Here is an 18856-nt window from a genome sequence, read left to right on the forward strand (position 1 = left end):
TACTTAAAAATTTCTCAAAATAGACGACTCTCTTGATAAACCAGAAAACTAATATAAACAGCACCAATAATAATAACGAACAGAATTAATTCTACCATTATTTTAATAACTAATAAGGTAATTATTATCAAAGCCACTTGTTATTTATGAAATATGGACACTGGCAGAGACACAAAATACATCACAATACAAGATATGTATGGACATACAAATTTTAAATTTTTATAAGACACGATAATATATATATAATATTTTTAAATAAATTATAATAATATTTTAATATTTTATTTATATTAAAATATAAAAGATATATTTTAATTATTTTTAAAGTTTTTTTAATTATATAAAATATTTAAAATAATTTTTTACACTAATAAATGATAGTATATATTATTTTAAATTTATTTTAAAAATATAAATTAAAAATAAAGTTAAACATAACTAACTCTTAATCATATTTAAATATATTTTAAAATTATTTTATATTTTTTATTCAAATATAATTAAATATAAAAAAATATGTATATCAAATAAATATTATATCCAAAATATATCTAAAATGCCAACATAACAATTCAAGAGAGTACCCATAACTCCATATTTCATAGCTTATTATGGGTCTGCACCTCCCTGCCTCTGCTCCCCATAATGCAACACTGCACATTATCACGGAAGGCACTATGGGAATCTTGAATTGAGTGTGTATAGAAACTTTGTACGTAACACTACATGATATGTGCCTTTCACAATAATTATGTGAACATAGTTCATAAATCATGTGGGCGTAATTTCATCTCATCATATATTTTTAATTTCATCATATATTTTTAGATATTAATAAAATTTTAGTGTAACACTTAAGTTAATAAATTTTATAGCATTTTTTAAAATTTTGAGAGTGAAATACATTCCTATATATTGACAATATATCTCTTGTATATTGTATATTTAATGCCGGCCGTATTGTCTTACCCAAAATTAAAAAAATACTATAAAATCTAATAACTAAATATTATATTTAAATTTTATTAATATAAAAAAAATTAGCCTAATTTCATAGCTAATTTAATTACCTAGTCTTTTAATTAGGAAATCAAGATCTTGAATTTTAGTTTTCGAAAATATCTAATAACAAAAAATATTAGTAAAAAACTGTTAAAATTTATTATTTTTATTTTATTTAATATATTCTGTAATAAATAAATACTAAATAAAATAAATTTAAATTATTTTTGTTCGATAATACTAGAAAGATAAAAAAAAGTTAAAATTTATCTTATTTAATATTCATTATACTAAATAAGTAGATAAATTTTAATTTTTTTACTAATTATTTTTTATTATCAAAATTTTTATTTTTGTTTGTCTTCCTAATATTAAGATCAGTTTTGGATATAAAAAGCATGTCGTTATGTTTCATAAGTTGCCAATTTTTTGGACAAATTCATGTTCCGTTTTTTGGACATTGTCTATGAAAAAAGTCTTAAATAATATTTTATTCAAATTTAAATGACATTGTTTTTTCATAATCTAATTTTATTTTTAAAAAAAAGAAATTGAATTAAGTTTGTCTAGTTTAATATATTTTTCTTACCAAAAGAAAAATCGATCTCAACCCTTAGCCTTTGTTTGTTTGGGGTGAAATATAAGAAAAATAGAAAAGAGAGAAGAGAAATTACTTTTTGGAAAAGTTTAGGCCAACAATTTTATTAAATTCTGGCCAGTGTGTAACCAATAAAAAAAAGTGAGCCATTGGATAAAATCTCACACTAATTTCACACCATTAAAATCATCATTGATGACTATTTGATGGCTACAAATCACAAAAATTGTTGTCCCCTTAATACTTCTCTTACTTTTTTTTTTATAAACTACACATCAAATTTGACATTTTTCTTTTTTCTTCACTATTTTTTTATTTAACTCCAAATAAACAAAACTTGAAAGATTTCGATAAAGAATCTTTTGATGATAATTGACTCATGAGATTCTTTCAACAGTGACCTAATACCGTAATTTAATTCACAAAAATATTTTAAAAAAAATACAAAATTAGTAAAAAATTATTTTATTTTATATTTTTAGTTATGGTTAGAATAATTGAGTAATTTTATATTGATAAATATATAATTATAGATATTAAATTACGTACATTAAATAAATAATTTTAAAAATTTTAAGATTAATATTTTTTTTAAAGACACGTTAGAACTAACTCCTTCTCCTTTTATATTCATGGGGTATGTTGCTTTAATTGCATTTACAAACAAAAATCAGTGAGGTAGGTTATATGGAAATGTGAACAGAGGACATGATCCAAAAGCTATGGGAGCATTAATGAAACTATAATTATTGATTAATAAAACTACTCTACTATATAATTAATTTGTCAGAATTGAAGAAAAAAACAAATGGTACTGTGTTTCAGTGAAATCCTAATCGTTAAGGATCCAATGCGCACGTCGGTACGTGTTTCCCTATAACACGAGAGGGTTTGGTCAACTACACAGGTCTTGTGCCAAATCTCCATTATGAAATTCATCAATCCACATTAGCCAACACCAATTGTGATTATTTTACTGTAAAAATTTAAGTGCACTAAATTTTACGTAAAGTTAATAGTTAGAAATTGTTAAATAAAAATTTAGTCAAATTAATTAAATTATTTAACGACTTTTAATTATTAATTTCACATGAAATTGATTACATTTGAGTTTTCACCTTATTTTATGTAACAATTAGATTATTACAAGCAAATTCACATAATAATAATAATAATAATAATAATATGGAGTTAGTTTAAAACAAAATTTTTATTGACAAATGTCTTAAAAATATTAAAAGTATTTGAACAAATTATTGATATGAAAAACTTTAAGGGTTTTAATATACATTAAAAGCTTAAATTAACTAATAATTTTATTAGGTTTGCAACAATAATTTTTTTTGTATTAGTAATTTTAGTACCTGTTTGGTTTCATTTTAAAAATAATTTGAAAGAATTTTTTTTCTCATAAAATCCTAAAAAAATAGAAAATATAATTAAAAACAAAAATGTAAATCAAACACACCATTATAATCTTAACTATAAAACAAGAGTTAAATCCTAAAAAGAATAATAAAAAAGATAAATTATACTATGATGAGTAATACTATAGTCTATAAAGTGAAATAAAATTGCCAATCTATATATCACAGAAAACTAAAGTTGTTTAATATTGAATAAATAAGTAAAATTAAAGGTATAATTTGACAAATAAATACAGACAATAATCTTAATTCTCTGGGACATTTTCTTTATTAGCACTTCTTATAAAACTCATGGGTACTTGTTCAATATTCCTAACTAAAGAAAAATCTACATACAATACTAAGTTCTACAAACATAGAAAGAAAGTAATAATTAAGAATTGAAAAAAAAAAAAAAAAAAGTTAACAAACTTCAAGCTAGGGAGAGAGGACTAAGAAGTTGGAACAAACAATTTCAGAATTTCTATCAAAACCGAAAATCAAACCCTTTTTTTTTTATTTTTTTTTTAATCTCTCACCACTAAACATCAACACTGCAACCCTGCAAGAGCTGAAACTTCGCCGGAGCCACAATCTGGATCCCGCTGCCGCTCCGATCACCGGCGCCGGTGAACCTTATATACGCCGGGCAATTCACAAACAAATGGTACCTTCCAGAGACCCAAGTCCCCACCTTCCACTTGACCCTTCCGTAGATCTTGACGTTGACCACGACGGCACCCGCACCCCGGTCCTGCTGCAACGAACTCAACGTAAACGGCGACACCGGCGCTGCGGCGCCGAAAAGAAACGGTGACCAAACGGTGAAATCTTTGTGTCCCTGGTACGTTGGGGGAAGCTCGGTCGCAAGTGTTACCTGAGAATGAAAGAAAGCAAGAAAAGCTAACAAACCGTAACAGAATCTAACTAATCTAACAAAAACTTATAACGGTTTTCTGTTATAACTAACTAGCAAGTCGTTTAACCATTATTTCTGGCATAACTAACTAGACGTTGTTACTGGTTGGTTGATAGATATTTTTTTAACCAACAATTTATTTTTTTGAAAATGTGAAGTAAATGACCTGTTGGTTATGGTAGGAGGCGTAAGCGTGGAGGTTGGAATAGTAGATTCCGATGCGGCGGTTGGGGTTGTGGGAAGAGAGGGTGACTTGCATGGTGATGGTGAGGGTGTTGGTGGCGGGGGAGGAGAGGTTGAAGGCGTATAGTGTGGCGTCTTGGATTGTGAATTTGGGCTTGGTGGGCCTGAGGACGGCCCATATGATGAATATTGTGAGGAGGACTACGAAGAAGAAGCCGCCGACGCCGAATAGGATGAGGCGGATGAGCTTGCGGCTCTCGTCTTCGTGGTGGCCGCAGTCCTTGGAGGACATGGTGGCAGTGGTGGTGGTTACTGTTGTGATGAGGAGTACTTTGCGCTATGGTTGCAAGCTAAGTATGTGTGTGTTATCTGTTATGTGAACGATGCAGCTGCTAGAACGGTTCATTTTTGCTTCTTATTTGGTATATATGCAATGTGTGCAAATGCTATTGAAAATTGTCTTTTTTAATTATCTTGTCGCTCCTATTTCCAGAATATTTTGTCTTTTATTTAGCATAATATAACGTGTTATATATAAAGTAGGTGGCTTATAACATTAAATAAAATGTGAGTATATATATATATATATTAAATTAATTTTGTTATTATGATTAATGTTATATGTATAACTTTTTTTGTCAATGAAATTTAATCAAATTAGTTTAATATTAATAAAAATTATTTTCACCATTCTCACTCATCTACTCATTCAAACTTTATTAATTAATTTAATTAGACTTAATTAAAAAAAATTACACGTAAATATTTTTCTATATATATATATAAATTATTAAAAAATTATTAAAATGTATTATTTTTTATTATTAATTAGTCATTAATATTTAAAAATATAAATTAAATATATTATTAAATTATTAAATTAAAAATTAAATTAATAATTAAAAATAATAATTTTTAATAATCCTTTAACATTTTTTTGTACATAATTTGTTTTATAAATTCTTACAAATATGGCTGAAATTTATATTTGATCGTCTAACATGATTTAATAATGGAATATTTCATATTTTATCTTTATATAATCTTGTTGAGGCCTTGAAAACAGTAATTTTAGAATCCACAAATTGTTAATAGTGCCAAGTTCTTAAAGTAACTAAGAAATTTGTGAAAAATGGAGAATGAGTTTGGACGGTGGAAAGTAGGATGAGTATTCCAAGCTTATCTTAGAGGTGAATGTGAATGTGAATGGTGAAGACAGTGGAGGGACCCCCAGATAATAGCTCGAAAGTATTGTGTAGGAGATTCCAATTATGAGATGTACTTCTTTAGATACTTAAAAGAAAAAAAAAAAAGATTTTTTCTCCCTCTCGTCTTTAGTTTTTTGTTTTTTGTTTCGATCCTGGATCTAGATTTCAAATAATATTTTTGTAGTTATTTTTTTATGGTGTATTAATCTCTTTTATGAATATTTTATATGTATTATTACAAATTTAAAATAATGATACAAAGAAGAGAATTTTTTATCCATAGAAATATTTTAAATTTAAAAAGTTTTAAATTTATTTCAAAAAAAGTATTTTTTGTGTAAAATTAAAAATAAAAAAAATTAATTTATTTTTATTTTTGTCTTATAAAATTTTTTTAATCTAATATTGTAACTTTTTTCAGTTTATAATTCAACATAAAATTATTAATTTTTTTTAACTTTAGATCTAATATATTTTCTGTTATTTATAAATATCGTTTGATTATTTTTTAAACAAAAGTTTTTCTTTTTTTCAAAAGAAATTATGAGATGTACTAATGCATGTCACAACCAACCATATATATATATATATAACTAACTAACTTTAAATAATCACTACATATATAAAATAGAACCATTACCAAATAGTACAAATTTGCACTTGCTACCAGAAAATTAATTTAATATCATAAAAATATTTTAAGTGTTTCGTAAAATTAAAAATAATTTTAATCGCTAATTTCAATCGTTCTTAATCAGATTCAAATGTATCCAATTTTATATATTTTCAGTTTTTAAGAACTGGATCAGATCTGATCTTGGGTGTGGAGACCATCCCATACATTCATCATCCCATAAATTCATATCATATAGTCATATACTATTAGTTCACATAAGTTAACTTATTTTTTATATTTTTTATTCATAATTCTATACGTGGCGGTGGCGCAATATCAATATGTCTGTTTACATGCTATTTACGGTTGGTGCAAGTAACTAAATATGTCAGATTTAAACCAACTTAATTAACGTTTTCCCCCAAAATTATTCTATTTCTTTAATCAATTTTCGGTATTCTTATGGATATTTTACATCTTAAAATTAAAAAGGGCTTAATATCATATTTAGTTTTGAAATGTTATTTAATTGCATGCATGTTTATTTGTTACGTCTACAAGATGTATAACTAAATTAGAATAATGCTAGAAAGATAATAACACTGAGTTACTTTATTTAATTTGATATTTATAATTTTATATATATAATAATATTTATAAATACATATTTATTATATCTAAAATTATTTATTTTAAAAATAATTAAGAAATACAAAATAAAAAAATTAATATATTAAAAAAATAAATTATGACTCTTCATAGTTTTCAAATTACTATGACTCCCAAACATTATACTTGAATTATGTCTTGAAGATGAGTTAAAAATACTTGCCAACGTCATTTATAGTATGAACATTTTATTTGTGTTAATTGTTGTCAGTCCTTGTCTGCCGTATATGATTTATTTAGTGATTAATAGTGATGAGTACTAATTAATTAATTAGTTTGCTTATGATCTTGACGATCGAATAACGGTGCTTATTGACTTTGTAAAGACTGATCTTGATTGGTGGGCATTTATAACTCTCAATCTTCTATACAAATAAACAAAAATATTATTCGTACACCAAAATCAATTATTAAAATTAGTTACTAATATATGGTGAATTCTATCTTATCCCCTCTAAAATAACAATAACATGTAAGTTACCCTTCATGATGTATCACACTTTAATTGGTTATTATCTTAACTATAGTTGGGTTATTTTACAATTTGTTATTTGAGATGGGTAATTGTATAATTTCTTAAAATATTAAAATTCTACCCGCCTTTCACGCAATCTCTTTCTACAGTGCATCATTCATTAACGAGTCGTTGAATTCCCATGGCTTGTAACTTCTTCGTTCTTCCCCAGTATAGTCAGCACCGACTTCATTGCTATCTCATGTCCTCTCACTCAATCTCTTTTTTTTTTTTTTTTTTTTTTGCCATGGATCACTGCTTACCAATATAATTAATGGTTAGTTTGCTTATTAAATTTTTTTCATTAAAAATAATATATGGAATATATATTCATATGTAAAATATAATATAATATAATATAATAAATTTATTCAGAGTACTTAAAAGTATAATTAAAATCAGAAATATACAAATATAATAATAAAATTTGTACTCTAAACAAGTAAACATATCTTTTATCATACATAAATTATTTAAAAAAATATAAATTGTTAAAATTAATAACACAAATTTAAAATGATAAAATTCAACTTTCTTACAAGTAATTTTTATAGTATTTTTATTCTTTTAATTTTTAATTTATTAATATTTTATTATTTAATTAATGATTAAACAAATTATTTTCATGAGAAATATTTTTTGTATAATCTTAAAGAAGAGACCAATATACCAATTTAAAAATTAATGTAAAAATGATATTTAAAAAAAAAAGTAGTTAATATTAAAATTTTTAAATACAAAAACAAATTATATAGATAGTCAGAATATAAATATGAAATACATGTTTAAAATAAATAAAGGAGACAAAAATAATTATTTATTTTTCATGAGTACTCCCATTTTATCTGTTTTATTTATTTTAAGCATATATTTTATATTTATCTTTTAAATATTTATACAAATTATTTTTGTATTTAAAAATTTTAATATTAAATATTTTTTATTTAAAATTTTATTTTTACTTTATTTTTTAAACTACTATATTAGTCTCTTCTATAAGATAATACAAAAAATAATTTTTTATAAAAATAATTTGTTTAATCATTAATTAAATAATAAAGTACTAATAAATTGTAAATTAAAAGAATAAAAATATTATAAAAAATACGGTAAAAAAAGTTGGATTTTATTATTTTAAATTTGTATTATTAATTTTAATAATATATTTATTTTTTAAATAATTTATATATGATAAAAAATATGTTTACTTGTTTAGAGTACAAATTTTATTATTATATTTATATATTCATGATTTTTTTTGGTGACTATATATTCATGATTTTAATTATACTTTTAAATATTTTAAATAGATTTATTTTATTATATTATATTTTAAACATGAATATATATTCCATCTTGTAATTAAATAAAGATATATTTTTTTAATGAAAAAATTTAATAACTGAACTAACCATTAATAATGTTGATGTTGGTAAGGAGTGATTCATGGCAAAAAAAAAAAAAAAAAGAGATTGAGTGAGAGGACAAGAGATAGCAATGAAGTCGGCGCTGGCTATACTGGGAAGAACAGGGAAGTTACGAGCCATGGTAATTCAACGACCCGTTAAGAAATGATGCAATGAAGAAAGAGATTGCGTGAGAACGTGCTTCAATTAACGAGGAAGAATTTTAATATTTTAAGAAATTATACAATTACCCATCTCAAATAATAAATTACAAAATAACCCAACTATAGTTAAGTAATGACCAATTAAAATGTGACACATCATAAATGGTAACTTACATGTTATTTTAGAGGGGGTTGGGTAGAATTCACCCTAATATATATATATATAATTTAATTTATTTTTAATATATATTTATATTTTAATATGTATATTTTATACTAAAATTAATTTTAGTGATTGATTTTGATATACACGTAACATAGTCGATAAATAAAATGTATATCATCTTTTATGTATATTTATACATCATAATTTTATGATATGAAATACATTTTTTTTTCTGTTTTGTATCGATTACTTTTAATAAAATAAATAAATAAATAATATATAAAAAAAATTAATACAATGCATATAACATTTTTCATAAGCATAAGATAAGAATGTGAGTACTAGGACTACTTAAGGATTATCGAGGCATATATATGCGTATTGAGGTAAAATAAAAACATATTATGTTATATGTATGCTTATAAATTTGTATATTATAATGTTAAGAAAAAATATGATGTTAAAAGTAACAAATAGAAAGTCAATGAGTAATAGCTCAAATAGCATAGTCTCTCTATGTTCAATTAAGAGATTGCGGATTCGAGTCTCGTATATTTGATAAAAAAAAAAAGTAACAAATAGAAAACTAATAATTATCATACGTATACTTAAGTTCCGAATTCACAAATTAAACTTACTCCAATTCGTGTAAAGAGTTCGACATTAGTAAAAATAGACAAAAAGAAATTATAATAATAGTTTCAAGCCACATATCTAAACGTACACTTTCACATATGGCTATGATTGATTATAATCATGTTATTTTAATCACTTTATAGCATGACTCAGTAGTATCGAAATAACATAAGCATCTCTACATGTGTTATTTATTTGACATATATATACTGCATCCACATATACATTATGTTATTATTAAATTAGAAAAAGATTCTAATGAACTTGCATAATATATATTGTGTCTATATATATAGAATATCTATTTGAAGACAACAAGGTTTGACTTATTAAAACAACACGCGAAAGGCAATTAGAAATTAAACGTTGTGCATGAGATGAAGTAACATGCTAGATTAGCATTGGATCTAGCTAGGGCATAGATCAGATATGGTCAAATAAAGCATGCATCAACATGGTCACAAAGATTCTAACATGTGAACCTTCATGATACAAATCATAACTTCAATTGTGTAATAACATATACCAACGTTTGTACAAGGTCCTTCAATCTATAGTTCAAGACCTAATTTATTTTTTTGTTAAAGTATGATTAGTATCCTCTCATAAGATATAGACACCTTTTTCTTCGTTATTATTTGAGATTGTATATGATGATATAATTCACTTTTCATTAAGATTCAATTTAATATTATTAATATGACGTCTAAAGCTGGATCTCGAGATTTATTATACTGAATTTTAGATTTGAGAAATTAAAAGATAAAAATCGTAAATCTTATCATAATAGACCACTATAGAGATTTAGTTGATTCATAAGTCATCACTATCTAAATTATTTATAAAATTATTTAATTTAGTTGAGTCTCTTGATATATATACCAATTTTGCCTTGTCATTCAAGGTGGAAGAAATGCATTATACATTTATATATATTTTCTAATCTATCCAAAAAGGAAAAAAGAATATCATATAGATATAGATGCGGAAACCCAAAGCTTCATATGATAAGTCCGAGAATTTTCATCAACTTACTATGTTGTGAAAGTAGTTAGTAATAGTATCTTGAAAATTAAAAGTTTTGATGAGGTCTTTTTGCTCCACACAAGGTAAGGATATGCCTCTAGAGCGAGTGGGCCTTAAAAATTTCTTATGAGATTTTGCATCTTCATCAATTCTTCTTCAGTTACATTATTGAATCTTTAGAATGATGTGCAAAAAGCTGGTAGAATTTTCTTGGAACCTACACTTTGTATATCCTTTGGCACCAAAATAAAAGAGGAAAAAAAGAAGATTCAAAATTGGGAAAGCGGACAAATTATAAAAGAGATATACGAATAAAGCAATAGCTACTTAGCTAGGCAGACACATGATGTCACAGCACTCGTGTCAGATTCCAGTTACCAAAACAATAATGATCCATAAATATCTTAGCAGAGTTCTTTTTTTTTTTCATTTTTTTTCTTCCCAAAAAATCAAATTTGAGCCACTTGTGATAGAAGAATACGAGGAGATTTGCACCTGAGTTTTCACCATGTATGCTTTCAGCATGGTTGTAAAAACCGAGTTAAATTCATCGATTCAACTAGATTAATCAAATACTGATTATTTGGTTGGTTTTGTTTAGTAAAAAATCGATTGACAATGAACTGGTTAAAGAATTGAACAAATCAATTAAAAATTAGTTAATCGATCGATCTAGTGCAATTTTTTAATAATTAATTGATTTAAAATAATAAAATATAAAAAAATCATTTAAAAAATATATTTTATATATAACTATATTATTTTATATATCCTAATGGATTCCGAATTTTTAGAAATAGGAAAGTATAGGAAGCTAATGGAATATCTGTACAATGTGTACAATAGAGGTTTAGAGATGTTCGATTTAGTATTAAAGATATAACCATTAGTGTTACCTTTTTCTATCAGCTTGAGCTTTTAGGATGAGTGATTTCATGACATGGTATCAGAGCGAGTTCGATCCTTGGTGAACCCTAAAATCAGTTTAAGTTTTTGGGATGAGTGGTTTCATAACATGAGATATTTATTATTCATAGTATCCGGATGGTTATTCTGGACAGCATGGGTAATGTTCATTTTTTAATTCATAGCCCATTGTACACATTGTACAAATATTCCATTAGCATCGTCTGAGAAACACTTTTCAATTTTTTGAAGCATTTGAGGATGGTTTCGCTCGTTTGTTGCACAAACTCCCTAGTAATACCCAATAACAATGTTTTGGGGTTCAAATTGTACCCAGTACAAATCTAGTATCATAATGATCACAAATAAAATTCATCGTAACCTTGACCAAAAATAGAAGCCCAGCCCAATGTAAAGTTTTAAATAAAATTAACGAATTTGAACCGGTTACTCCCGGCCCCCAAAAAAAACATTGATGGAGTATGATTACTTACTCATATTGATATTACACGCACATAAGTCTGATCCATACTCTTCATTTTTAATTAACCAAACCGTGCAAAATCATGTAGATTCCACACGATATATTATCTAATTCTCCTAAGTATAAATGAATTTCAGCAAAAAATAGTTGTTAATTCACTTTATATACATTACTGAGCTTATCATATCTAAACTAATCGTTCATTATGTGATCTATCATACATGCATATGTTCCAGAGCATTGGTAGTTAAAAGTTAGTTACAAATGCTTATAATAATAAAAGATGATGATCAATTTCCACTTCTCTAAAACAACAATAATAGCACGTATAATACCCTTGAGATTTTGGAACAAAAACAAGAAATAATATGGAGAGAAAATATACATGCATTTTATTATCAAGAGCTGAAGCTCAACATACAAAGAAAAATTTTATTACAATCTGTTGACATTGAACAAAGAAAAATTGGGCTTCAAGAAGAATATGAAAGCAAAATTTACAGAGAAAAAAATTTATTGAAAGACGATCTCTGATGAGGTTTAAGAATCAGAATTAGGGCAAAAGAATTGCTCAACTAGAAAGGGAACCGCCACAGCAGTAAGAAGAAGAAGAATCAGAAGCACAGAGAGCAAAACCCTAATTTTATACACCAAATCACTCTTAACATCACAAGAAGCAAGAATCGGTTGCACTCTAACACCATCAGAAGAAGAACAAATCTGAAGCTTCAACTCACCGCAATTTCCCTCAAGCTTGTCCCCAATCGAAGGCAACAATGGCTGAAAATACCTAACTCTTGCGTTGAACCACATATCCAGATAAACAAACCCACAATTAGTTGATGATGATGACGATGATGGTGGTGATTCTCCGTTGCTGTTTTCCCATTCGTCAATCTTCAAAGAAACGTTGTGAAAGTTGGCCTCTATTGAAGAACCTTGCTGTTGAAGCATGAAAGTTGAGAGCTCTTGACGGTGATGAAAGAGTGAAAGAGTGAGAGAATCGTAGTAGATGGCGCTTCCAACGGGGTTTGAGTCGTCGATTTGAATCCCCAAAGTCAAGTTGGTGGTGATGAAATGAGGATGATTGTTGATGGAAGAAGAAGAGGTTATGGAATGAAGAGTGAAAGAAGGTGTGAGTGGGAAGAAGAAGAGTGCAATGGAACAAGTTAGGATCAAGAGGATCCATTCAGCAAAGAATGCGTAGGCACGCTTCAAAGTGATCATGGAGTAACCATCACCATCAAAGGGAGATTGGGCTGCTTCTTTTTCATTGTTCTTGAGGTGTTGGAATTCATGTTGATGATGATGATCCATGATTACGTTCATCTAGATTCTTGGTTTCTTTTCTTTCTCTCTCTTTGGCTCAAACTCATGAAAGATTAAAGGGTGAACGTGAAAATAAAGATTACGTGACGGAATTATATACATGCATTTTAGTATAATTATCCTACTGTGTAATCTTGTTAAAATTAAAATATTTTTTTTATATTTTAAAAACTTTTATAAATAATATTTTTTAAAAATATTGTTTAACAATAAAAATTATTATTTTAATTTTAGTAACATTCTTTAAAATGCTGTAGTTACCCTAACATAATTATACTAGAATGAGATTATATATATATAATGCATATGTTAAATATGACCAAAGAAAAGTATTGGTGAAAATTCATTATCATTCTTAAATAACAATTTAGTTAAATTTATTAAATTATTTAATAATTTTTAACTGTTAATTTTATATAAAGATAATTGTATGTGTAAATCTTTACCAAAATTATTATTTTAAAAATAATAGTTTGATAAATAGCTAATTTAAAAATAACTAAGATAAATAAGGTCTGTCACTTTTTTTTCCCAGTTAATACCCATTTATACTCTGAAAAGATAAATTAGTTCATTTTTTGATGAAATGTTAGATTAATAGTTCTTAAAGAATGAAAAGAACTAGTCTCTAATTTTTTTTAAAAAATAACAAATAAAAATAAGATTTATTATGCTATATATAAACAACATACACTTAAAATAAATAAAATAAAAAACAACAATCATGCTATATATATAGAGAATTTAACATCTCATAAAATTTTTTTATTATATTACTATAAATAAATTTAATTATTTATTCATTCATTATAAATTTAATTATTTTATTATATATGATAAGTTATATTATTCTAATTATTAATTATTTATTTAAAAATATATATAAATTAATATGTATAAAACTATAAATATACACAATCCATAATAGTACGTAGATGGCTAATGTTTATTATACATTAATACTTTGGAAAAAACAAAGAAAGGGTTAGTTATACAACAATGAAAAAGTATTGGGTACCAAGAATCAATCTACCAATTTTTAACAACTTAATTAATAATTAATAATTAATAATTTTAAATTATTTTAATAAATTTTAAATTCCAAAAATATTAATAAAAAATTTGAATAATAAAGATTATGTTGAGTAATCGCCCACAAGGTCATTGTGATCAGCGTCCGTCTTCCTCCTATCATCGCGGCATCTTCTTTCGGAGGGGTGGAGATCACGTAACCTAATCTCTTCAACAACAACATGATGGTTATTCATGGCCTTCAAAGTTTCATCATTCCGTTTTCTTGCGACATGGAGAGGATGATCTCGCTCTCGTTCCTGTTCCATCCAGATCATCGTTCTGGTCAACATATGAAACATTCTGGCTCGGTGCAGCCTGCTATCATGCACCTGATGCTCAGAGATGCCATGCTCCATATAACAATGGCTTCAGCATCCTAGCCCTCCCTAAAAAGGTGAAGTACGCCGAGCTTGTGACTCAGGTGCCGATTTGCCGTCACTGCGGTGTGTTGCCATTCTAGCCACAATAACCGCTGTGTCGCCAGTTTATTGGTGCGCCGCCGTTTCGTGACGGTGAAACCTGTTATCGCGAAAATTCGTGCGTGTTTCATCATCCGATTGCCATCGAATGCGTATCCCTCGACGTCGTCCCGAAGTCGCGAACAAAAATCCTGCATCTTCCGACGGCTTCGTCGATGGAACGTATATTTAGCATGGTTCTGAAAACCGAACCGGACTGGCCGGTTCAATCGGAAAAATCGGGAACCGGTCACCTAGCCGGTCCGGGTAACGTTAAAAACCGTCTAGCAAAAAACCGATGGAAGAACCGGTCGAACCGGCAGTTAACCGGTGAACCGGGAGAACCGTCTGGTTTTTTGGCGGTTTTTTGGTTTGAAATCAGAGATGCAAAACGACGTCGTTGTGCCCTATTTAAAAAAAAAAAAAGAGAAAATGGCAAAAGCAAAACGCGTAACCCTAATAATCACAATCAATTCCAGTTTTCCCTTTCCAACGCGTCATTCCCACACCACCCCCACCTTTTCATCTCATCTCTGAGAATCAGAAACCTTACCCTAACCTAACCCCAGCCACTAGCCCGCCATCACAATCCTCCATGGCCGAACTTTTCTTTTCCGTTAGATGGTGCTTTCACCGCCGGCGGGAATCGTGGGTGCCGTCGCACTCTTCTCATCGCCAATCCCTTCTCATCTTTCCTCTTCTCGTCACCGTCGCACAAAGGAAGCGTTGACCCCGTGGCATAACCGTCGCGAAGGTTTCCCGGTTGATCGTCATCTCTTCAAGCGCGCGCTCTCTCTCTCACTCACTCTCTCTGTGTCTGAGCTTCGAGCTCTCTGTCGCTCTCTGTTCGAGTTCACTTCCCTTGTTCCGTTGTCATCAGCCCGTCGCTTCCTATTCCTCCCTCGCCTCACTTTCCTTCCTCCTTCGCCGCCGGTAAGCGCTGCTGCTTTAATTAATATTGCTTGGTTTGTACATTTGTTAATAATACCGATTCTGGGTTTTGGGTTCTTTGATTTCTGATTCTGAGTTTGATAATTTTGCTTAATCCGAGTTACTGATTTTCTGAAATAATGATTGATTGAATGATTTGATTAAATATTTTCTTTGCTGGGTTAATTTGTTTGAGTTACTTTTGTTGAAGGTTAATTTATTTTTGCTGGGTGTTGAAGATGGAACAGGAACAACAGCCAGAAGACATTATTTATTCAATTTGTTGAATAGTGATATAATTATGAATTCAATTTAATTTGGATTCTGACTGTGGAATTCGATTCAATTTAGTTTTTGCTGCTGATATGTTTTCAGATTAGTTTGGATTCATAGTCTGATATGTTTTCAAAAACAGTGTCAATGTGCTTCTATATATCTGAATCAGTGTATTTCAAAGTCCTGCATATGGTAAACTGGTTGTTATGTATCAACAAACTATGCTTGTCTGTACTAATATACCTTTGTTTTGAATAGTATCATTCAATCTATTTATACTTTACAGCCACAATTTAAGTGTTGCTAGATGATATGTACACAAGCCATGCCAATTTAAATTCTTTTGGGTTTCTTAGTATCACTATATTTCTTTTTTTTAATGATCTATGAAGTTGTTTAGTTATAAACTTTGATGTTTGAAGTTGTTTGTGGACCTCTAATATTAAGTTATGGATAATTTATTATGTGAGATTTTAAATTTTATTAAGTTAGAAATTATTGAATTTATATATTTAAATTTATTTTTAGGTTTTTTAATAATTTTATTTAATATTTAATTAAATCGGTTGAACCCCGATCGAACCCCGGTCGAACCAGTGAACCATTGAACCAGTGACCTCACCAGTTTATTGACCGGTCCGGTTCTCGCAACCTTGATATTTAGAGAAGAAGGAATGAATGCATCATCCATTCATGTGGGTTATGAATGTTCTTTTAATGGAGGTGTCTTTTTATGCATGTGTCTTTAGGAAGTGTCTTTTTATGCATGTGTCTTTAGGAAGTGTCTTTTTATACATGTGTCTTCTAATGGAGCTGTCTTTTGTGAATGTGTCTTTTAAATAGATGTGTGTTCTAATGGAGGAGAGAGGTCGGAAAGGGGCAGCTGTCGAGGTTGGGGGATGAGGCTAGCTAGACTTGAACGGTGAAAGATAGGGTTTATTATGTTTACTAGTGGTAATTGGTAGGTTAATTAGGTTTACTATGAATAATTTGACATGTGTTTTTTGTTTTTTGTTTTTTTTTGAAAATGGGCTCTAGAGTCCAATCCAATAAAAATTGGTAGGAGTTGGCAGAGCCTCTCTTGGTTACCTAGTGGGATTGTACAACTATTTTTTCTTACTTTATAAATTGTCCCTATAATAACATTGTTCATAATAAAAGAATAAAAAAATGTTATTTATACATCAAAATTAGTCATTAAAATCAGCCATCAATATATTTATGTATAAATACATATGTAGTTCAATTTATTTTCATTGAGTATTTATATTTCGATATATATTTTATACTATTAGCTAATTTTGATGTATACATATCATAATCATAAAAAAAATATCAAAGAATATTAGTGATAGTATAATGGATTGTAAATGGCGAGTTTTCTAAAAAATATTGAAAAGAGAACTTGAAATTTAAATTTGCATTATATTAAACACAAATTTAGCAAAATAAGGTAAACAGAATACTGAATATTTAAATGGTTTAATTATTTTGCAGGTTTTTATAGTTTCATCGAATTTTCAATTAGGTCTCTGTACTTTTTTTCTTTTCAATTGAGTCCCTATACATTAATATTTTTTTCATTTAAGTCTCTGCCATGAGAATAACATTTAAGATAATAGAATATTCTGTTTAAAAAACGAATATTCTCATAATTGGGTTAGAATAGCTAATTGAACATATCTCTATTTTTTCAAAATACCAAAAGAATCCTTGACATTTTGTCCCAAAGAAAAAAAAAATCCTAGCCACCAGCCCTAACTTGCTCTCTAAAGATCGTGTGCAGTGTGTTTCTCTTCCGTCGTTCCGTCGTCTTCATCCATATCCGTTACCGTCCGTGGCGGACGCTTGGTGGTCGTCCGTCCGTCGCCTCCTTCTCTTTGTGCTGCTCTATGTTCTACGCCATTCTACACTATTTGTCCGTCGCAGCCCTCGTCGCCCCTCGTCGTGCCTCGCCTCGCCTTACCTTGCCGCGTCTTGCCTCGACTCACCTCGCCGCGCTGCGCCTCGCCGCACCTCGTCTTGTTGCCTGTACTCGATCTGCCAAAAAAAGTGACATTAAAATTTATTTTTTTTTTCAGTTTTTCAAAGTTGATGAAATATACTTATGCATATGTCAATTTTTTTGAATATGGCACTAGTTGAATACCTATTTCTTGAATTGATTTATGAATTTTTTTGATATTATGATTTAGGGTTTATAATATAGATATATATGTACAATAATTTTGTTAATTGATGAATTGACATATGAATTAGTTTTGTTAATTATGAATTTTGTTTCTTGTTGATTATTGTTGCTGTGACGATCCTGGTTGATTAAGATTATGTTTCTCTTTTTGTTAATATAGTGATGGAAATTTGAATTTCACCATAAGCATACATCAAGGTGGCAAGTTTCGTGATATAGGGCATGGGCTAGAATATTTGGGGAGGAGGGGAGAAGGTGTTGGAAGACCTGCATTTTGAGCTTGATGAATGGAGTTTGCAAGAAATAGTTAGTGAGCTAAAGAAGTTAGGGTACAAAAGGTATGCTAAGATATGATACTGTAAATCAGGCTGTCAATTGAACTCAAATCTTAGAAAGTTGACGAGTGATGGAGATGCCATGAGAATAAGTAGTTTATTAGTGTCACAGACTGGTAAGAATTACTCGGTGTATGTTGTTGATGGCTGCAGGGAAGGTAATGGTGTTGAAATATGTTCGAACAATAAGGACTATATGCCAACTAAAGTTGAGTACAATGGCAGTGGTTTAATAGAAGTAGAAGTTGAAGGTGAATCAGAGTCATCTAGTGAGGAGGATAGATTTGATGATAGTGCTGATGATGGAAATCACGAGGATCATTCTGGTTTTGATGTTGAAGATGGAAATGATGGTGG

The 18856-nt window shown here is 28.4% G+C and overlaps 1 protein-coding gene across 1 annotated transcript; it reads right to left on the reverse strand.

The window, feature by feature from the left end:
• Positions 1-3270: 3270 nt before the first annotated feature.
• On the reverse strand, positions 3271-4578 carry LOC112737452 (NDR1/HIN1-like protein 1). Its single transcript, XM_025787363.3, has 2 exons — positions 4095-4578; positions 3271-3886 (listed from the first exon to the last, which is right to left on the reverse strand). The coding sequence occupies exons 1-2, from the start codon at positions 4401-4403 to the stop codon at positions 3551-3553; spliced, it is 645 nt and encodes a 214-aa protein (XP_025643148.1). The 5' UTR covers positions 4404-4578; the 3' UTR covers positions 3271-3550.
• Between the last annotated feature and the right edge of the window lie 14278 nt (positions 4579-18856).

Source organism: Arachis hypogaea, chromosome 13 (genome assembly GCF_003086295.3).
Source record: "Arachis hypogaea cultivar Tifrunner chromosome 13, arahy.Tifrunner.gnm2.J5K5, whole genome shotgun sequence".
Classification (NCBI taxonomy): Eukaryota; Viridiplantae; Streptophyta; class Magnoliopsida; order Fabales; family Fabaceae; genus Arachis; species Arachis hypogaea.